We start from the raw sequence: 21,810 nt of genomic DNA on the forward strand, positions 1-21,810 counted from the left end.
AATTAGGTCATGTTGTTTTCGCACAAAATTATTCTGGCAATAAAATCAAATTTTGTTATCATTAGTAAATAATAGAATAATTTGATCTTTGAAAATGTTGTATTATCATTGTCTCATTTCTGTACATAATTAGAAGTATTATGCATGCGAAAACAATTATCACAACCACGTGGGCTTCCTTTTACGATCAGAATCCTAGGTGTGAAGACGTGTTGCAGATACTAGCCGAGGAAAATCGAAAATGCCACAAAAACAAGTCAAGGGAAAGAAAGTAAATGGATTGCATTTATTTTTTATAAGACTTTAGCAATATTTTTGGAGTGACATAATTGAATAACAATTCTTGGAGGGCAAATGGAAGCTTGAAATTAGAAGCACGTGGTCTGGGTGACCAATTCAGGCAGTTGAAGAAAATCTTAAATCTACCAGGTTTTACTAATCGTCAGTTTTGCTCTAGCAACTTTTAATATATTTTCAATTTTTCAATGATGAAAATGTATTACATTAATTATTTTCGACCAACAAATTTTATTGCATGTGTGAATTGCTAAAGAATGCACATAATGCAAAGGGCAAGGCATTTGAGAGAAAATGGTTTATTTTCTGACATCGTCAGATTAAGATTTCATTGTGTTGACAGTATTCTGACATCGTCAGAGTACTATGCTTTCAAAGTTCATACTTGTGAATATATATTGGATAATGGTTTAAAAAGTCTGGCATCGTCAGACTCTGACACATGTTGTAATGTACTAAAAGTGGTTTCTGGTATCGCCAGAAATGAATGTTGGTTTGGTGAAGTAAATTTGAATTTGGTTTGTCAGCATATTCTGACATCGTCAGAACTATTATGCTACAAGTTCTGACATCGTCGGATCTTGTTGGGTTTTAATTGCTGTAGAGGTGTTCACTAGTTTTCTGATCCTGTCAGAAAATGAAGCAAGAAACAATACTTCTGACATCGTTAGAAAGTGTTGATAAACATGTGCATATGATGGCCCAACATGGAGCATTTGGTGACATGTCATTTGCTTCTGCTGTACTATAACACTTGCACATGTAAGTACTGATAGTTAAAACTTAAGGCTATTTTGCATGAAAAAAATTTAATCTATAGTTAATAGGTGAATTCCAAGTTGTATTCTTTCAATCAAAGACTGATGGAATGCTTTTCATAAGAAGTACCATACATGTATCTTAAGAATTGATGCTTGTTGAATCAAATTGTCATGTAGTGGCAGTGTGTTAATTTTATGACATGTACAGTGGGACATTAGTTGCTCCATATTTAAGTTTCAGATGCCTTTGTTACTGCCTGATGTATTGCAATGTAAGCCTTAAAGCATCAATAATATAATAACTTTCTTCGTAATGTATTCACTTTATTCTGGATTTTTAAAAGATTTGTTAGTGAAGAGTTATTTGTTTTCATATAAGGAGATTATCAATTTGTACTTGGTTCAATCAGGACTGATAAATATTTATGTTAAATAGGGAGGCAAAGGTGATAAAGCTGCAGCACCACCACAGAAACGTAAAGCAGCACCAGTAGAAGAGCCAAGTGATGACTCTGACTCAGATGAAGATGGTAGGTATTTGAGCAAGCATATATATGAGAAAGTGTTCACCCTTACCACCTTAATTTTTTGTATGGATATATCAACGGCTAGAGGTAACTACTTTTGTTGTATCTTCATGGGAACTTTCTAAACCTTTTGTTTAAATGATCTTATGGTATGACTTAATGATTTCAAATTTTCTGTGTTAGCCATTCAGGCACTTTAGAGCCTCTAGTTTTTTTACCCATTCGAAAAGTTGAAAGGTCAGAAAATGTTCTGAGTGGGAATATTTATTGTATTTGAAGTATCTTTAAAGAAGTAGTACACTTATGTAAAAATTGAGGCTACAAATTGAAGCTATGGTTTGGTTTGGAATTTTGTTCACTTTAAATGGTACAGGTGTACTCTTTGTAACTACAGATTCTGATGATGAACCAGTAGCCAAAGTGGTACCTGCTAAAGGCAATGCAAAGAAGGCAAAGATGACAGTATCTGCTAAAGTTGCTGAAGATAGTGATGATGATGACAGTGATGAAGAGAGTGAAGAGGAAAGTAAACCAGGTATATTTTAAAAAGATCATATTTATTGCACAGTTTTATATTGCTAACCTATGATACTCAGTAAACTTTTCATTGACTATTTCATTCTAACATGTTCAGGATATTTTGCAGTTGACTTAAACTTCATGACAAACTCTTGATGTTCTTTAAGTAAAGTACTTGAATGGTAACTTGAGATTCATTCATAACATTTAGTTGTTAATGTTAAATCTAATATCATGGGAATTTTTTTTTTTATCAAGTTAAGGCTGGCAAGCCATCCAAAGTTGCAGCTCAAGCAGATGACAGTGATGACGATGATGATGATGAAGATGAAAGTGATTCTGGTATGACATTTTAGGTGTATGGTTAAAGTCTTCCCTTTAAACAATTTAATGATATTGAAATATGAGTCAAGTGTAATCTGTAAGATGATTAATTAATAAGCTAGAGAGGTCTTATTGACAGACATTCACTTTTAAGTCAAATGATGTCCTACAATATGTACATCCTTTTATTATATGACTTCAGTTGGTCAAGATTTTGATTTTGTGGTGACAGCTAAGTTCTGGCTTTTTATTTATAAAGAAGAGTGTCTTGACATTTTTTAATGTTTGGAAGATGCATTGAAGTAATACACATCATAAAATGATGTATTATGGTTTTACTTCCTACTATTTAACAGAAGAAGAGGCAGCACCTCCAGTTAAAGCTAAGAAAGCTAAAGTTGGTGCCCCTGTAAAAAAGACTGTTCAATCTGATGATGATGATGAAGATGGTGACGACGACGACGATGATGAGAGTGAAGATGGTGATGATTCTGGTAAGAAACAGATCATAAAGACCCTACGAATATTTATTAAGTAATAGTGGTATACATTTATGATCAAAACAAAGCGAGTTTAGATCTGCTTTGCTTCTTTTTAACAGAAGTAGTCGAAGTGGGGAAACAGTGACATCTTTTGAAAGTCATTGTCTATATTAGTCTCTTAAGTGAACTAGTGGAGATTGTTGACCATCAAATCATCATCAAAAATATGGATTATATATTGTGAAAGTTTTGTTGTCAGTTTTTATGGTAACATTTCAACAGTGACTTACAGAATGTAAAGTTCTATTGCAATTTCAAGATATTGACAAAAGTTGTATGATTTTGTCCTAGTATTATGCATTCATTTTCTCATACAATCATATTTATAGATGAGGAGGAGGAAGAAACAACAGTTGTAAATGGAAAAAGAAAGAAAGAAAACCAAAAGGAAAAGGGAGCAAAGAAACAGAAAACTGATGATACAGGTTTGTGGTGCAATACTATACTCGACGTCACATACAGCACATTTTCGATTTGAAGCTCTATTTTTTAAACTGTTGGGACTCACGGCTAGAGTTGTCTCTCTTTTATCTAATCTTAAGATAGTTCGCATATATGCATGACGTGATAGTTGTAACAAGTCGTTTATTGGCTGAAATTGTGTGTAACAAATCCTTACGGGAAAATCCTATACTAATATCTTCCATGTTGGTTTCTACGGGACGATTTGTTTACAAACAAAGTTCGTAAGTTCTCGTCGAACTCCGGTGACAATAGTCTGCTTGATCAACTTCTCGGTGTTGTACGATGTTCGCGTAGAATAAATCCGAGATATCCAAATTAGCGCCGAAATGCATTCTGGGTTTTTTCGGTTTTTGGACAAACCATTTAAACGTAAACAACATCTCATAGCAACCCGATCACTGTAAACATGCCCGACTTTTGATAATGTAAATATTGGGACCGAGAATTAAAATCTCATTGGAATTTAACGATTCAATGTTTTGGGAGAAACCGTTAGGCTAAACGAATGAGCAAGTCATTTAAGACAATTTAAACGACGGTAGGTGTCAATAAAGTCGTAGAAAATATTTTTATCCAAATTTTAACCGTATCTTATTTATGTTCGCGTAGAATAAATCCGAGATATCCAAATTAGCGCCGAAATGCATTCTGGGTTTTTTCGGTTTTTGGACAAACCATTTAAACGTAAACAACATCTCATAGCAACCCGATCACTGTAAACATGCCCGACTTTTGATAATGTAAATATTGGGACCGAGAATTAAAATCTCATTGGAATTTAACGATTCAATGTTTTGGGAGAAACCGTTAGGCTAAACGAATGAGCAAGTCATTTAAGACAATTTAAACGACGGTAGGTGTCATTAAAGTCGTAGAAAATATTTTTATCCAAATTTTAACCGTATCTTATTTATGTGACGCCGTGTATACATATAGTTCACATATTGTAGTTTTTGTAAAACTGGATAATTGGCTAATGAGTATTCTAGATAAATTACCTATCTTCAACCTTCTTAAGTGCAAATTTATTTAAGAATCACCCCTTAGAAGAAAAAGGCAAAAAATTTTCTGAAACGTCACATTTATGATTAAGAGTTGTACAGTACTTTTAGTCAGGAACTGTTCAGTTGAAATCTGATAGAAAAATAATTCCCACTATTTATATTCTGGCTCTTCATACCACTAGATGATCAGTCTGTTCCAGAGAGACCTAATTAGTGATCTTATTTTACCTGATGTAGAAGATTACAAATTCATGAATGGAGAGTAGTTCAAGACTTGTATGAAGCCCTCAGAATCCCCAATTTTCTGGTGATGTCTTAATTGTCCCTTAATAATATATCAATAAATTTTTTATTTGCAGTTTCTGTTTTCATTGGCCGACTTCCAAAAGAAATGGATGAAGAAAAAGTAAAAAAAATGTTGAAGAAGAAAGGAATATTAATTAAAGATATAAGGCATCCCAACAAGAAACGGTAATTTATTGACACATTTTTACTTAAGAGAATGGATGTATCTAGGGTTTCCCTCACTAAACCTTACAGACTTCGAATTCAGGAAGCTGAAAATGGATTTTAGTATTTTTAGTAATCCAGAAAGCATTTCAAGAACTCCTATATTATCTATCTAAAGTTTCTGTTAATTTTTGATGCAAATACGTGGCTTTGGTGGCATAGATGATTAAATGATTGTGAAAATATCAGAAACCTTTGAAACATGTATAAATAAATATTGGTTGTAAAAAACATTATTGATACTTTTTCAAGTTACTGTGGAGATATTATCAGTTGGGACTCTCGTCATTTTAGGTCCACTTATTTGCCAATTTTATATGGTAGAGATCTCAATTGAATACTGTATTTAACTAAAATTGACTGTTTTTAATTTTATTTTTATTTTTTTTTTTTGCTCAATCTTAGTAGCAAAAATGGTCATTGATAATGATCTAATCAACAGGTTTATGTTTCAGTATTAATTGATAATAAGTTGTATTATTAGGCGGGGGACCTAGAATAATTCTCTCTAAATACAAATGTTGCAAGATCCTATCATATTCTGATCTGTGATGAGAATTTCAACCAGTTCTGCTACTGAGAAATTGATGAACACAACCGCTCTGAGATTAGAAATCATTAATGATGTGTTTAAGATTGAAATATCTTTTAGCATAGTTTGCTTAGCAATCAAATTCAAAAGTTAAAGCTGTTAACTCCAATATGAGAAAATGATGTCAAGCAAGTGAAATACGGTTCATTCCAGGCAATGTAATTTTTTGCATTATTTCAAGGTAACCCAGAGGTTGCAAAAATTAGTCATAAAATATAAGTTCAGTCTGTCTTTAGATTTTAATTCTTCCTAAGTAAGCAAAGCCTAGCCTAAATTCTATATGTAACTCATTAGTTAGTTTTATTTAGTAAAATGGTCTTATCCCAATTGTTGACTAGACTGGCACTGATTTAATCAGATGATTTCTTTGAATCATTGGGTCTTGTTTGGTGAATGTCCATTGATAAGTTTTAACATTTCATTCTAGTCGGAATTCATTAATTCACTATCCAAGTGTGTACATGTATTCATTGAAAGCATTTATGATTGTTTCTATTATACTGGGGCCAGTGAACTTGTGGTCAGGAAATCAGTTGAGTGCATGCTAAATCAGGAGCTCGAGTAGCATCAAGGCAGCTTCATTTTCATATACTTTGTAAATATGATTGAGAACCACAAGTCTCTTGACAGAAAAAAATAGCTAGCTTTGATGATTATATACAAATCAAATCTTAGGTTTATCCAAGATAGAGATGTTTAAAATACGGCACCTAAACGTTTACAAAAACCTATCCATACCAGACAATTCCACCTAATGACATTTTGGACCATAACAACCAAAAATTCCTTACGAATGCTGGACATTTTGGCCCATGGACATTTTAGACCATGACAATTAGGAGAATGCATTTTTAGAATTATAACCATATAATTTTAACTTAACAAATTAACCATATTTGATGGTAATAAGAAAAATACTGAAGCAGGGCTGATGAAAATTACCATGGTGTTTTAAATTAATATTTCTTTGGGAACTGACAAGGTTTCACCTTTATCATATTAAGCTTGTGATGACAGTATGTCGTGCACCACTCTGATGAAGTTGTATGACTGATCACGACTTCACCCTCTTGTCTGAAGCATCTACCCATACTGAGATGTTGCCTATATAGGATGACATGTTATGATAAATTACAATGAATCTTCATGCAAGTCTTCAGTGATTGTTATATTTGTTATTGTTTTTATCAGTATTAAGTTAATAGAAACCTGTGCAGCATAGTGCCTTTAGTGAATTTGAAAGAAAACATTCATCAATGACTCGGTCTCTGGGAAAATTAAGTTAAAACGTTTCTTATTGTTTGCAAGTAACAATTGGGATAGAATCTTGCAAGAAGAGGTTGCCTGACAGTAGAAAATTGAATAATTGAATAACAGTACCAGGTACTTTTACCTGTCTAAGCTACTGGAAGGTACCTCCAGAATTTAAAATTTTACATTATGTTTAAAAGAGAAAATGATTAAAAGTACCTCCTACAAAACCAAAGGTACTTGCATTGCAATAAATAAATGAAACCCCTGAATTAATTAATACTGAAGTATATACTAATTCAGAAGACAGTTTTGATACAAAGCTGGGTCTATTTCATGAAATTCTTTCCACTTTTCTCCACACCTTAGACAGTACTATTCAATTAAGTGCAATCTGATATTGTTTTCCAGGGAGTGATCTACTTGAGAAGTGTATCAGTCACAATATGCCCATTATAAATATCCTTTCTAAGTAAAATAGTGAGTTTTAAAGGGATAAGCATATTATGTACTGATATTTTGTTTGCTTCAATGAGGAAAACCCTTTTGGACTATAGTCTAAGACAATATGTATTTGAATGATTGTTTTTTTTACCGGATTCTGAGAAGCATACACCATTCTGTTTAATACCTAGATGCATTTGATAGGGAAGATTTGTTTTAAGTAAATTTGCTCTAACAGTCTGATCCCATTCTGTCGTGGATTTATAAGCTTTTATTTTTAGTCTTTGACATGCCTAGTCTCCATTCTGAACGTGTCATTGATATCATTTTTTTTCTTTTTTTTTTTGAGTTCTTTGACATGCCAGTCTTTATCCCAAACCTGAGGATTGTAAAAATGAGGATGTATCTTGAAATTGTTAGTACAGACCAAAACTGGTAACAAAGAACATTTTCTTTCCTCCATGGCCAGTGATTGGAAAAGGCAGGGGCCATGTACCATATGCCCATTGAAGGTGGAAATGGTCCATTAAATCTACAGCATTTTACTTAGTTTGTTGATAAATGGCCCATTAAAATCTTAAATATGTGTTATAAATGCTGAAATGGCTTACTAGAAACAATTCTTTCCCGACCACTGTGAACTTCCTATAGTAGAACTTGCCATTACTCTAGTGTTAATCTTAATACAAAATTTACCAACAGCAATATTAGAGCAGGTTTATCTCCTGACCATTATATATAAATATAATAATGATACTGTAGCTTTGTTATTAGCAAGTGTTTGGTAAATTGAACAGGCCACTTTCAACCTAGTCCAGAATATCCTTTCCTTGTTTAAGGATTGTTTTGATTTTAAGAATGGTGGGAACTTTTGTATCTTATTGACACATTTTTTTTCTTCTAAGTTACTTTATATCTCCATGATGACAAAGATGACGAGGCTGATTTTATCGCAGTATACAACATGGGGTAGTTTTTACTTCATCTGTATGTATGTGGTATAATATTGATGTCAAATGAGGCATTTGTCTGAGAGGTATTTAACCATTCAATTTCTTCAAGTTTGGTGAAAAATCCTAGGAATCAGAACTAAACATCATTTTGACTGATGCCTATTCTAAGGGTATGGAAGTGTTGTCACATAAATTTATGGTTTCATTAGAATTGGTCCTTATCTACCATTCAAAAGCATGGAGATTTGTCATTAACATAGTGTCAAGTTCAGTATTAAAATCAAAACTTTTTTTCATGAACAAAGTGATTTAAAAAAAAAAAAAGACAAATATAAGTTCTACATGATAAAACTGTTATGAAAGCATAAAATAGAAGATTTTGCATTGTAATGGAGTGTTTTTAGAATCTAGAAGTAAACAATAAAATGCAGATCAGTCTTCTGATTTCAGTTCATTCTACATTGGAAATTCTGAAAAGAAAAGTTGAAACTAGAATGACATAAAAACCCTATATATGGATTCCAAGACAATTAATGAAGAATTATACAGTCAAGAAATGAGGAAAAAAGTTACCTTTTACCTCTTATGCGAAGTTTTCACATGATATGTCTATTCGAATGCATTAGTAAATGAAATATTCTAAAAACTAAGTACCTTGAATCGTGTATTTGAAGCATGTCATGTGGTGAGTTTACAAAACCGAAGTGGGCATTTAACACACATCACACTGAAATTTCAACAAAAATCCATAATTACTATAGGGGGACCTAGTCTGTACAAGGCTTTTGGCCCATGCAGGTCCGGGTGTCAAAAGAATAGGCCTTCAGCAGCGCTAAGCTTGTCGTAAAAGGCTAAATAGTGCTCAGGAACCTAGCCCGAGGCTAAGCGCTCTGTCCACAGAGCAACTGGGATGTGTGCCCCAGGTGGTGGAATGGGGTACCCCTGGTGTGTTACAAGCTGGGGTTGTCAGGCTATGATACGGAAAACCTGACCGCAAAGTATAGTGGTGCACCGTGTTGGGAAAAATGCCACGTTTCTCGCACATTAAAGAACCCTGCAGTGGTATTCGATAGGAGTAGGAATCTTTGCACTCTGCCACAGGAGGCTAAATTGCTCGACCCTACCCATCCCCCCTTTTTCCTGTGGCAATCAAAATTTTTCGACCCTATTATCCTTGTGTCCCATCCTTTGTTTTCATTTCATCATCATTCATGTTCATTTTATCATCCTTTTTATGTTCATTGCCTGAATATAGCTGAAATATGGCTGCTCGGGCGTTAAAACCCAACAATCAATGTATAAGGCTTTTGGATGATTGGTACGTTTGCTTCATGTTCATTTTACTTTGTTATGACTTGCTCAATGACTGATGTGTACAGATAATCAGCTAAAGTACTGAATATTATACTGACTATATTCATGTCATATGGTGAGGATCTAAATATAAACTGTTTGCTATTACATTTAGTTGTATTTTGATAGCTTAAGTCAGTAACAACTAAGATTAAAAAGTTAAATTGCTACAATATCCTTATCAATGATGAAACACAAACCAGTTCTGCTACTGAAAAGTTTTGACGAACCAAACCATTACTGAGATACGGATATTTGTCCTTTATTCAATGAATAAACAAGTCTGTCAACCCTAGGACCAAAAAGATTTCTTCCTTTCCTGCTACCAGCAAGAAAATAATAGGGTAGGTAGGCAGGGAAATTGTTTCATTCTTTTAAAAACATTTTACATTGAGTTAGTGGGTAAACAATCTAGACTAACAGTGAATGAGCCAAAATGGCCATAAAATGTTTAAGGGAGGCAAGGTAGCAGAAAACAGACATTTTTTTTGCCTAATAGAAAGATATTTGATCCTTCAATGTGGTTTATTAGTAATGTAACTGTGTTGTATTTTAAACTTTTCTCATTGTTTTAGTTATAGTGTTTCTGAATTTTTTCCCCTTTGTTTTTGCCTGTTAAACTTGACTGTTGAACTTGAAAGCAATGAGACAGTATTGTAGTAAAACGTTCTTCATTCACATTTTGATATTGATGTTTTACATGCATGATGGTTACCTAGATGATGTTAAATAGATACTAACTAAAAGTCATTACAGTTAATTATTCAAATGCAAATGCACATTAACAATACAGTTTGCTAGGCCGTTAAATGAAAACTTCATTGTGCAAGTGATGTGAATAACATGCGTACTGATTTGCATGCTCTTTACAGTTAAGTAGTAATATGCCTACTGTCCAGATAAGTGAGCAAATGAATGAACCTTCAAAGAGCTTTCAATGATGACTTTCCATTTGAACCCTGATTTCTGAAAATATCTGTTGATTCAACTTAGTCTGAGAAAGCTTATAGTTACAGTTCATGGAAATAATATACTGTAAATGTTGAAGTATTTGCCATAATTCTATTTTTGCAGTAAGGTCTGTAAGTTAAATATAAGATTTCTTGCCAATATTTTAACTGGGGAAAGCAGATTGATTGCAGAAACTGAGAAATATTTTACATGAATAGTGATAAATTTCCATATACCATATTTTGGTGTGTATATTGCACATTCGTGTATTGTGTGCAGTGCAATATTGAAGGTCTAAATGTGTGAAAAACAGTTTTTTGGACTTAGGTTGCAGTAAAATTTTGGAAGACACAAAAAATCGATATTCTGCACTTGATCGGTCAATTTATTTACCTTGATGAGGTATATCCTATGAAAATGTGAAGGAAAGAAACTTCTGTGCAGACTAAAACATCAGTAGCTGTATTTGATGATTGGATAAAATTTCTGTCAGTAACATTTCATTTCCAGTTTGTTTGTTTACATTATGCAATGTCTTTTCACATACCGAAATTTCAATTTCGTGGCCAATTCTTATGTTTTGATGTATAATCCGCACCTCATGTTCTGGAAATGATTTCTATGTAAAAATGTGTGCATAATACACACCAAAATACGGTAAGTAGACAACTGAGTTCATGGCACATTTGCTTGGATTCCAGCATCATCACAAAAGGTTCCAAGTAAGAGATAAATATTGTAGAACGATTCTACATTGAAACATGGCAGGAGATGGAAGCCTATCCCAACCGACCAGTTACTATAGATTTTGGATTTTGTTTACAAAAACTAGGTTTGCCTTATTTGATTTTGAGTATTTTGCTCTTCATTTGTTCAGTTTTGTAATTCCTTTGCAGTTTCTGCTATGTTGACCTTGAAAATCCAGAGGACCTAGAGAAAGCCTTGGCACTGAACGGTAAAGAAATTGGAGACACCACTCTAATTGTTGAAAAGGCTAAAGAAAGGGATGGGGATGAGAAATCGGGCAAATCTCCAGGTGGTAAACAAAATTTTGCTGATAAAGATGCCAAAACTTTGTTTGTAAAAAATCTTGCTGAGGACACAACTGAAGACAGCCTGAAAAAGTTTTTCCCTGATAGTGTTGAAATCAGGATGCCAAGAAAACCTGATGACAGCCACAAAGGGTAAGTTGACTTGTGACATGAAATACTATCAGCATTGTTAATTTTTTTCATGATTGAATATCCTGGGAAACATGTCGCACAGTTTTGAGAGAGTGTACCTACCATTTTGCATTAATTATTAGTATTTAATGTTTTACTAGGTGATAAAAGCTTAATGAATTGCATTAGTTGGAAAAAATACCAGTATCATGCATGAGTAGAGTAGCATGTCACTGAAGGTCACAACTATTTTAAAATAAAAATAAGATTTGCAACAACGATCAGGGATTTCTTTATACCTGTTGTGTGTAAAGTTTCCTAAGATTAGTCGCATTTGTTTATTTGTGTTCAAACAATACTTGGTATCAATAGGGTAAAACAGTGTTTGCTTGATAAGTTGTATCCTCTTTTTGATATTTATCATTGTTACTGTTTACCAGTACAATTTTTTTGCAATTGTGGCGTACCCAAGTTAATTACTTCAAGCTATAACTACATGTTATTTTATTGCAGATTTGCCTACATAGTATTTGAAGATGCATCTGAAGTAGAAAGTGCTTTAAAGGAAAAGCAGGGAGGAGAGTTAGATGGTAATGCATTGTATCTAGATCATGCTGCTAGTAAAACTCCATTTAAAAGCCCGCGAGGAGGTGGCAACTTCGGTGGTGGAAGAGACCGAAAATCCTTTGGAGGCAAGTAGGCTTTAAAAAGCTATATACAACTTCAGTACTCCTCTGTCTAAGAATCAGGCATAATGTGTATAAGGTGTGGCACATGAAGAAAAAATACACAGAGATTTTATTGCATTATCTAAGTATTTTATACCTCACAACCCCAAGAAATTACTGTCAAAGTATTTGTAAAGTTTACTTTTTAAAAATATTGATAGGTCAAATATAGTTGAAATGTACTATGGAAAAATGGTGGGAAAATTTTCCTGCACTTTTTCTTTATATAAGCAGTAAAAAAATATCTGTCACAGATGCTTCAGGATAAATTTAAATAGCTGTTCAGTTGTTTTCTAGATGCACTGAGTATATTTAAGGCAAAAAAGACCAAACAGAAAATTATGATGTGCCACCCATTGCCTGATTCTTACACAGAATGGTACTTAATTTCTCAGAACTTATGGGAAGGCATTAGCCTTAAATCCTCATTTTACACACAACTTGTTTTTGTAATAAAGCTAAATGTTGAGGCAGGTTAGGTCTGCAAGAAAACAAAGTTGAATGTATTGATATTTTAAAAAATAACAGACCTAATGTCTTTTACAGTTTTATTTCTACTAGAACTGTTTTAACATAATTTTTAAGTTAATTGTTGGACCCTTGCTGTAATCATTTAGAAGATCCTTCCTTTGTATTACAAATTTAACTTTTTGTCAGTCTGAAATCAGGCTCTCATTGCTTCTTACATAAAAGGTTGAATTCACATTTATTACCATTTTGAGGATTTTGTTCTCTAAAATTTGTACTTAAAGCTGGTAGGAACTCAGTATGACTGTATTGTACTATCAATGCCTAGGTAATGCCCTTAATATTTGTTTCTTTCACTATTTGCTTTTAACTTGCGACTGTCATTTAAAGACCTTTGAAAACTTGAAAAGTATCTACAGTATAATTTTACTGCTGATATATTCTTTATTGCAGAAGCAGGTAAATCTAAGGTCTTGTTTGTCAAGAATTTATCATTTGACACAGATGAAAATGGTTTGAAGTCTGCTTTCGATGGAGCAGCAGCTGCAAGAATAGCAAAATTCCAGGATTCAGGAAAACCAAGAGGGTTAGTTGCTTATGTTTTTGTTTTTATGTGTCAGTGGTTTATTGTATTATATCTTTGCTGTGAATAATGGCATATCCTATGCTAAATGTATTTGTATAAAGATTATTTTGGTTGTGAAGGGGAATTACTCTTTTAAATCCAGATTTTACAGTTATAATTCATATATTACTGTATAATTGTATGCCAATTTCCACTTATTTGTTGATCTTGTAAAATTAGGTATTGTAAAGAAAAGTTTTTGTTGATTATACTATTATTGATGACAATGCATTTTTTTAAGGCATTTTACGATTTTATATATTGATTTAATTTCAGATTTGGATTTGTAGATTTTGATACAGCAGAAGCAGCCCAGAAGGCATTTGATATGATGAAAGGGCAAGAGATAGACGGTAGACAAGTCTTTATTGATTTTGCTGGAGAAAGAGGAGGTATGTTTTCATCACCTGGTGGGATTTTTTGAAAACTCCATACACCAATTGCACAGGGATTAAACAAAGTTATTGACATGCTTTATTTTTTAATGATTAATTCACACTTGCTGAATATATGGAATTTTTTAAAGGTTTAGCAAAGCATGTAATCTAAAAACAATGATTTTAACTTGTTAAAGGCAAATTTGTTTTATAATTATAAAATTTAAAGGGAGTCGGTGATGTGCTATGTTGCAGCTGAAACATAGAAGTACCATGTATAAATATGATACGCATATACATTTCAGCAGGAGGTGATGGTGGTGGTCGAGGTGGTTTCCGTGGTGGGCGAGGAGGTGGATTCAGAGGAGGTCGTGGTGGAAGAGGAGGTGGACGTGGTGGAGGATTTAGAGGAGGAAGAGGTGGTGGCAGAGGTGGGGGACGTGGAGGTATGACCACTTCCTCTACTTGATTGTCTTTAGAAATAGGCATTCTGCTTCTTGTATTGTTTATGGGAAGAGTATCACATTTCTCCAATCAAATGGTAAAGTTGCAGTATTGGCAAACCATTTGATTTCTGTAATTTCACTAAAGGTTAGAAAAATCTGATGATCTAGGAGTCATATTGTTAGAAGCTGTTTCACTAAATCCTGGTGTACTGTAAGTTTGAAAAATACGATTTAGATTTAAATTTGATTTCAAGTTTTAAGTCTGACCTGTTGATGGATGATATGTATTTGGTATTAGTCACATTTAAAGTTTATTACATCAATTTTTTGGACAGTTTTTTGGAGAAGAGAGGTGTAAGTGCTTATCATAGTATCAGTGTTGCATCAAAGCATTTCTTGTTAAAATGTTGTTTTCTTATATGTACAGTTTGTGATTTTCCTTTTCAGGATTTCAAGGTAGAAAGGATGGCATAAAATCTTTTGAAGGAAAAAAGAAAACCTTTGATGATTAGAGAATCAAAAACCAGTAAAAAGTACCCATTTGTCAACTGAAGGATATGAACCCAAGTCTGCAGATGATGTTTTGCTTGGAATAGTCAACTAACAACACAGTCTGAAAGATGGATGAATGTTCTAAATTTTTCTAAGCTACTGGTTTTTCCATGTAGTGTGCAGAAGGAACTATGACTATCTTAATTAGTTTTAAATGTGCAGCATTTCAGGTAGTGAGCCAATTGACCAATATTAATCATACAGCTGTTTTATGTGGAAAGAGATATTGTGCAATTCAAAATGGTTAGGAAAGAAAATGAGGATTAGTATTTGGTGGTTTAAGTTGTCACTAAAGTCCTTTCCCTGTTTTCTGTGAAGTAAACTAATTGGTATAGATCTGAATATTTTGTATCACCATCCATCTAAACTGATTTTCACCACCTTTTGCTTGTATTTTCTATTATTCACAAGTTGTTATTTTCAACATCAAATTTGCAGTTATTGTACACAATTATTTTCTTCCAACAACATAATTATATGGTTATATCAAAAACCTTATTCATAATATTAATTTGTAATTTTCATAATATTTGTAAGGTTGGATTTAGACTACTTACATTTATTTTTTAATTCCTAACCTCATTTTATAGCACTTAAAATCATTGCAGTATTTCTATCATGTCATTATGTTAGTCTATTTTCCACTGGATTTTGTATTGACCTCAAATTCCAAAATTTTGCAGTTATGATAAACACAATATATTACCTACACATTATGTTTCTTTTATGATCATTTGCATTTTAATTATGACTTAGTTGTAATTGTTTTGATTTGTCATTTGTTTATGTTGTCATCATCTTTGTTATGTTTGTTGAACTTGATGAATTGTGAAGTATAATATACAAAAAATAAAATCACAAATTTTCTTAGTCATTTATATATTTTTTCATAAATTATTAATGTTTACATGTGGTTCAAATTGCACAGCATGTGGATGAAGGATTGTGTGTTCGCCTCCAGATCCTAAGCAGAGTCTTGACATAGAATTTTGAAGTTGGTAGTCACTACTTCTGCCTTGATGGGTATTTGAGAGCATAGAGTGATGACTGGATGGTTTTGAGTCTAAATATGTGTCCATGTTAGGTGGCATGCTTACCTGTGGGCTGTTGCTTCGGTGAGCAGCTCAGCATGTTGAACTAGTACAAAGCAGGTTCTGTTCCTATGTCGATCATTCTTATTCTGAAATGTATGAAATACCGTATTTTGGTCTGTATTGTTTGCACATTTTTACATAGAAATTATTTCCAGAATATGGGGGTGCACATTATACATCTATACATAAGAATTGGCCATGAAATTAAAGATTTTGGTACATGAAAAAAACATTCCGTAGTGTAAACAAACCGGAAATGAAATGTTACAGAAAGAAATTTTATCTAATCATCAAATACATCTTTAAGTATTAAATTTTCAGTGATATTTTAGATATGTATAGATGTATAATGTGCACCCCCATATTCTGGAAATAATTTCTATGTAAAAATGTGCAAACAATACAGACCAAAATACAGTATTTCATACATTTCAGAATAAGAATGATCGACATATTTTTCAGTAATCTTGCAAAATCATGTAGAATGTAATAAGTTTCATTCCAACTGAAGGGCCCTCTACAGAGCATATATAACCTCTACATATAATTACAATAAACAGTTACATTTTAAACATAACAAAATATATATGTATGTGCTGGGTTAACTTCAATTCAGTATTACAGCTAGTTAAAGTAGACTAGTTCAATTTTTATACAAATTTAAGTAGGCTAGTGAATAATTTAAATAGCTCTTTGGTAGAAATTGTCCCCACATTTTATAAATATGTCCTACTTAACTACTACAAAACACCTGTGTGATCTTAAGACACTGCCTTTTAAATTTTAATAGCTATCAATTATGATGGTGGACGGGAAATTGAAAGGCTAAGTCATCATAAATGACAGCTATTCAAAATTAAGACATAGTCTAAAAGATCAGAGTTGTTCTCTTGTAGTTGTGTAGGGTACACTGGTTTAATGTAGGACAGATTTCTACCTAGGGAGCTATTTGAATTACTCACTAGCCTAGCTATATTTGTATTGAAACTGGTCCATTTCAACGAACTGTAAAGTATATAATAAAAAAACTAAAAAATTCAAAAATTTTCATTGTCTATTGGTTACTGTTTGATAATCTCTGTCTCCCAAAATATTTGATGAAAACTTTCCATTACATTGTTCAAAAAGCCACTGAAATTTTGATTAATGTTTCAAATCTTAATCAAAAATGATTATGGGAGGCCTGGACAAAGGATCCACATTAGGTTCTGTTTGATCATACAAGATAACACCACAGACCATCAAAACTTTCGATTGGTTTACCTTCGAAAAAGATAACAAGTGCCAAAAAATACTTCATATGATTGTTGACTTAACTGATCTCTACAATCGATTAATTTTTTGTGGGCTGTGATGTCTGTAGCTTCTCAAAATTGTCATTGCTACATTGTGACACCATTTTTGATTGCATCTTTAATCATTCATAACAAAAGATTGAAAATCTAGGCTAAAATGATGTTTGAAGGCCATGTGTAAGAAAATTACATATCCTTTTACTAGGTCAATTGATATAACCACAATTTCAAATTTTACAGGTGAGTAATTCAGGCTCATAAGAGCTTGAGTGTGTTAAATTCTAATTTAAAATACTTCAAGGAGTGCAGCTAGATATGAGGTGGGACCCTGAACAAATGGGGCAAATACAAACACCGTGTTCAAGCTTGACAAGATCTCAATTTTGATCGAGATTAAATGTATGTAACACAGGATTATATTTCTGACAAGAAGTGGTCAAATGACTTAAAAGATTACATGAACAAAGTGCTTTCTATAAATCATAGAAAAAGAAAACCAACCTGGAGATTTTCAGACTTAACTCAAAAACCAAATTATTTCTAGTGATTTTAGCTCCCTTTTGATTTTTATAAACTTATGTTCTTTTTTTCCTTTTTGAGTTCAGGAACTTGATTCTTACAAAAATGGGATGACTATGTTTTCAGACTAACTCAAAAACCCTTGTAGCAATGTCAATGAAACTTCGGTTTACCATTTGTTTATGCTGATGTAAGTTCCCAATCAACTTTTGTAAATTTATTAATGGGTTATGGGACTTGGTTCATTAACTAGGGGCTCTGAAGAGCCTGAATCTCTCACCTGGCTCTATATGCAACATTCTATTTTTGTGAAAGCACCCATGTTTTTTCTTGGAAAAAAATTATTAAACCAATTAGAACCTAACTTGGTATGAATGTTCCTTAGGGTGTTCTGCATAGAATAGATATGGGAATTTTTTGTCCATAAAAAAAAACATGGCCACCGTCACTAAAATGGAATATAGGGGTCAGACCAAATCTCCATAACAGTTAGGTTCAGCTAAATTCTTAAATGTTAAAAATAAAGAGATCTATCAGTGGTCAAATTTTCATGTAAATCTGTTTAGCCATGTTTGAGTAATTGTCCTTTGACATCTTTTTGCTATTTTTAATTTTATTGCTTTAAAAAATTTTCTCCTCAGGACTACTGGACAGAATTTAATGAAAATTGATATGATTGTCCCTTTGGTATGAGTTTTAAGAATTTTTATCCAAGAAAAAACATTGCCTCTTTTACAAAATATAGAATGTTGCTTATCAAATCGGGTGAGCGATTCGGGCTCTTAACACTAGTTTCAACTATTGTGAATTTGTGGTCATATAAAATCTGGTTTAAGTTGAAAGAAGATCTGACTGACAATTAAATAAATAATAGTTAGTGAAGACATGTTTTAATACTTCATAATTTGACCAAAATTGGTTATCACAGATCAATTTAAATTGATGAAGGTTTATTATTGTTCAATCACCAAGTTGAGTGGTATTTCACTGGTCTTTGCTCTTCCTAATGCCATAATCTTAAAAACACTTTTATTCTTATTTCCACTGCTTGACCAAAATATCTGTAAAGTTAAACAAACATAATCACTTAAAATGGTACAAAATTAAAATATTTTGTGATCCATAACTATTTAAATACTGGTGATTTTGTATAGTACAGGTCTTGGTCTGGTTCTATAGACAATCTAAAATCGAAGCTTTCCTCAAATTTTCAGTATTTAGCTAATTGGTTGGAATGTGAGTATAGGATGGATCAGAGAAAAATTAAATGAGATTTCGTATGAATGTGCCTGAAATTAAGAGAAAAGTATGTAAATTCATCAAATTTATTACTTTCCAACCAAAAAACTGCTCATTTCTGTCAAAATAACCACTTTTTGAAACACTCTATCCTACATAATTCTTTAAAAATTTGATAATGATGTCTAAAATTCCATAGTAGTATTGCTGGTTTTAGGCCTATACAGTTTTTTTTTTATGTCCCTACTCCTTAATGTTTGTTTCACTGCAACTTGAAAGAAGAATCAGTATTAAAAGTAAAGAAGAATTAAAATAGTTATTGCAACAATAAGTGATATAACCTTCATTTACTACATTGCACACATGCATCCTAATGATTTAACTAAGGCAAGTTGTTCAAGAAAATTAAGAAACTTGTATTTGATACTAGTATGATATACCTTGAAATATATCTTGCACCTTTCTAAAAGGAAATTCCACTTAAGTTGAGTTTTTTTGTCCAAGGCCAGTTCCCTGAATACTTCAGCCTAGGAAATTTCACAAAAAAAGATATTAACTACGGTATAATATGTTCCATTCATTAATTTATACGTATGTTTTTTCCATAAGTTAATAAACACTTCTTTATAAAAAAGAGTTGTTCCAGTCAAATTAGCTATCACAGACCTGGTACAGACACTATTTAAGCATTTCTGAAAAAAAATGTATATAATGTAATTATACAGGCCTATAAACTGAAACATCATTTATGAAGGCTGAAAACTTGCAGGCCAAAAGTCTGCAAAAGCATAAAATATAATCTGTACTACTGGTACTTCTGTGGAGCAGAATTTTGATCAACTGTACACAGTAAAGTGTAGGAAGATTTTCATTTACAATGGAATCTAAGTAAATAGCAGAACTAAACAACTAACAAAGTTCTCTTTCAAAATGTGTGGCTTCCTAATTTTAAACAATGACTTTCTAAGTTAGTGTCAGATGAGAAAATCATTTATACTACCTTCATCCCTAATAAGCTTTCCATAACTAGTCCATCAAGAAAACAATGTTCTAAGGTCCCTTTGTGGTCAGATATGGCCACAGGAACAGCAAATTCTGTTACTGGTAATTTATGAATGGTAGAGTTATCAAACATAGCAAGTGCTCCCTCTGTACACTCAACATTAGAACACAGATATCCCTTCTCTTCTTGAACTGCTTCTCTGCATTTCTCACTGTGAAAATATATTTTCATGTATTATACTTATAAAATCTCATGCTATCTTAAAAACTAGAGGCTCTTTGCTTAACAATGATTTCTTTCCATTGGTTTATCTTTGTGTTCAAATTCAAATATGTATTATTTCCAAAGAAAGTATATTGCATTTTTCCAACACTAATGTAAAGTTTCCTTTGGTTAGTTGTGTATGCTGAGTATTCTTATAATGGTTATAGAGATTAACATATGGGGCATGGGCTACTCCAGCAGTGCTAGAGGTTGTCTGGCAAGCTATTTTCTGACTTGGTGCCACGGTAGAGAATTCCACCCTCTTGCGTTGTTGAAGTAGGCCATGGTCATGAACATGGACCTTTTGAGGTTAACAGTTTCAAATCATCACAGAAAATACATTTTCATGTGGAAATTGTTCTCTATTAAATTTATAATGGAATTAAAGTAATCTAAAACAGCTGTTTTTCAATATATATATATATTCACTATAAAATATATAGCTCATATAAACGCATCATAACTTTTCTTTTGTACATGTTGATATATTATAATTCATAATACATGTGTACATCAGTTATTTCATAGTTATTTTGTAACACAATAAATTTAATAAATTTTCATTTCTAATTAATCACAGGTTTAAGCCATTATGTGCATTTATGTCCTTGCAATAATATTCATAAATACTTGTATGAAATCTTTTTGATTGTTTGTATTGCAAATAAAAAAATTGTGAAAATTAATATTTACAAAAACACAACTACTTACAACACAGAAGTAATCTTACCACCTGTATCTGAGAACACCTCTATGTTCTGAATCAAGATTGAATTGGGTCAAAAAGGCGTATGTGATGCCATACTGTGTCTGTTTCCATTGGTTTGACATGTCAGACATCAACTGTTTTATCAATCCAATGTCATATATATCTGTTATTGTATCCACTGGAATTAAACAGTTTAATATAAAAAAAACAAAAACAAAAACAACAAAAACAACAAACAACAACAAAATTTCACACCTTTTTTTCGAAAGAAAATGTGAAAGCACCTTTTTAAAGTTATGTTTATTTAGGCTGGTAATTTTTTTGTGTTTTGTGAGTAAAAGAGATTTTAAATGGTCGACTTTCTGTTTGGCAAAAAGAAAATTTGAAATTTCCAAAGGATTTTTCAAGTTCACAAAGCAGACATTATGGTTCTGGCAAGCTTAATCAAAAGCTGTGGTAAGTCAATCAAGAGGCTCCCAGGAGCCTGAATCATTCACCTGGCTATTTTGTTGTCTTTCAAGGGCAATAACTCTAACAAAGAGCTATCTAACAATTTTGACTCAAGAAGACTTTGGTAGGACTTATCATAAGAAACATCTCATCAATTGAAAGTTTTATTCTAACTATTAAAGTTTTCAAGATGTTGGCTGAAAACTGCCAACAAAATATATTTTTTGGCCTTTCAAGGGCAATTACTCTAACAAGGAGTCATCAGAAAACTTTGATCGCCACAAACGTTTGTAGGCCTTATCAATAAAGATCAGTTTAGAAACTCAAAGTTTCATTTTATCTATCATAGTTTTCAAGATATTTGCTGAAAACTGTAAAAAAAATG

The 21,810-nt window shown here is 32.5% G+C and overlaps 2 protein-coding genes across 6 annotated transcripts in view; one reads left to right on the top strand and one right to left on the bottom strand.

Annotated features, from left to right (window-relative positions):
* Positions 1-155: 155 nt before the first annotated feature.
* On the top strand, positions 156-15,726 carry LOC148618818 (nucleolin-like). Of its 3 annotated transcripts, none has more exons than XM_088578070.1 (13): positions 156-271; positions 1,495-1,588; positions 1,980-2,120; positions 2,363-2,446; positions 2,785-2,922; positions 3,300-3,395; positions 4,799-4,910; positions 11,390-11,677; positions 12,170-12,348; positions 13,306-13,438; positions 13,754-13,869; positions 14,160-14,300; positions 14,748-15,726. In XM_088578070.1, exons 1-13 carry the CDS (start codon positions 242-244, stop codon positions 14,810-14,812), a joined length of 1,617 nt encoding a protein of 538 aa, XP_088434196.1. In that variant the 5' UTR covers positions 156-241; the 3' UTR covers positions 14,813-15,726. The 3 variants fall into 3 exon arrangements, with proteins under 3 accessions (XP_088434196.1, XP_088434197.1, XP_088434198.1); XM_088578071.1 differs by having other exon boundaries at positions 14,163-14,300; XM_088578072.1 differs by lacking the exon at positions 156-271 and adding an exon at positions 489-1,059.
* A 2,908-nt stretch (positions 15,727-18,634) lies between these two features.
* Positions 18,635-21,810, bottom strand: part of LOC148618819 (meiosis-specific with OB domain-containing protein-like) — a 42,763-nt gene continuing 39,587 nt past the window's right edge. For 2 of the 3 annotated variants that reach the window (XM_088578075.1, XM_088578073.1), the window contains 4 exons: positions 20,997-21,153; positions 20,000-20,213; positions 19,440-19,526; positions 18,635-18,821 (listed from right to left, as the gene is read on the bottom strand). In XM_088578075.1, the coding sequence (XP_088434201.1) occupies positions 18,714-18,821; positions 19,440-19,526; positions 20,000-20,213; positions 20,997-21,153 (566 nt within the window). In that variant the 3' untranslated portion in view covers positions 18,635-18,713. The remainder of the gene's footprint in view (positions 18,822-19,439; positions 19,527-19,999; positions 20,214-20,996; positions 21,154-21,810) is intronic. The other variant, XM_088578076.1, reaches the window with a different exon arrangement.

Source organism: Perna viridis, chromosome 4 (assembly GCF_037379345.1).
Source record: "Perna viridis isolate PV_CMFRI_1.1 ecotype Kerala chromosome 4, ASM3737934v1, whole genome shotgun sequence".
NCBI classification, from domain to species: domain Eukaryota; kingdom Metazoa; phylum Mollusca; class Bivalvia; order Mytilida; family Mytilidae; genus Perna; species Perna viridis.

Bases quoted from the DNA above. Each gene is read 5' to 3' on its own strand.
- LOC148618818 (XM_088578070.1), top strand. From the start codon at position 242: ATGCCACAAAAACAAGTCAAGGGAAAGAAA. The intron at 13,439-13,753 runs GTTAGTTGCTTA...ATTTAATTTCAG, and splicing joins GATTCAGGAAAACCAAGAGG to ATTTGGATTTGTAGATTTTG. The intron at 14,301-14,747 runs GTATGACCACTT...TTTCCTTTTCAG, and splicing joins CAGAGGTGGGGGACGTGGAG to GATTTCAAGGTAGAAAGGAT.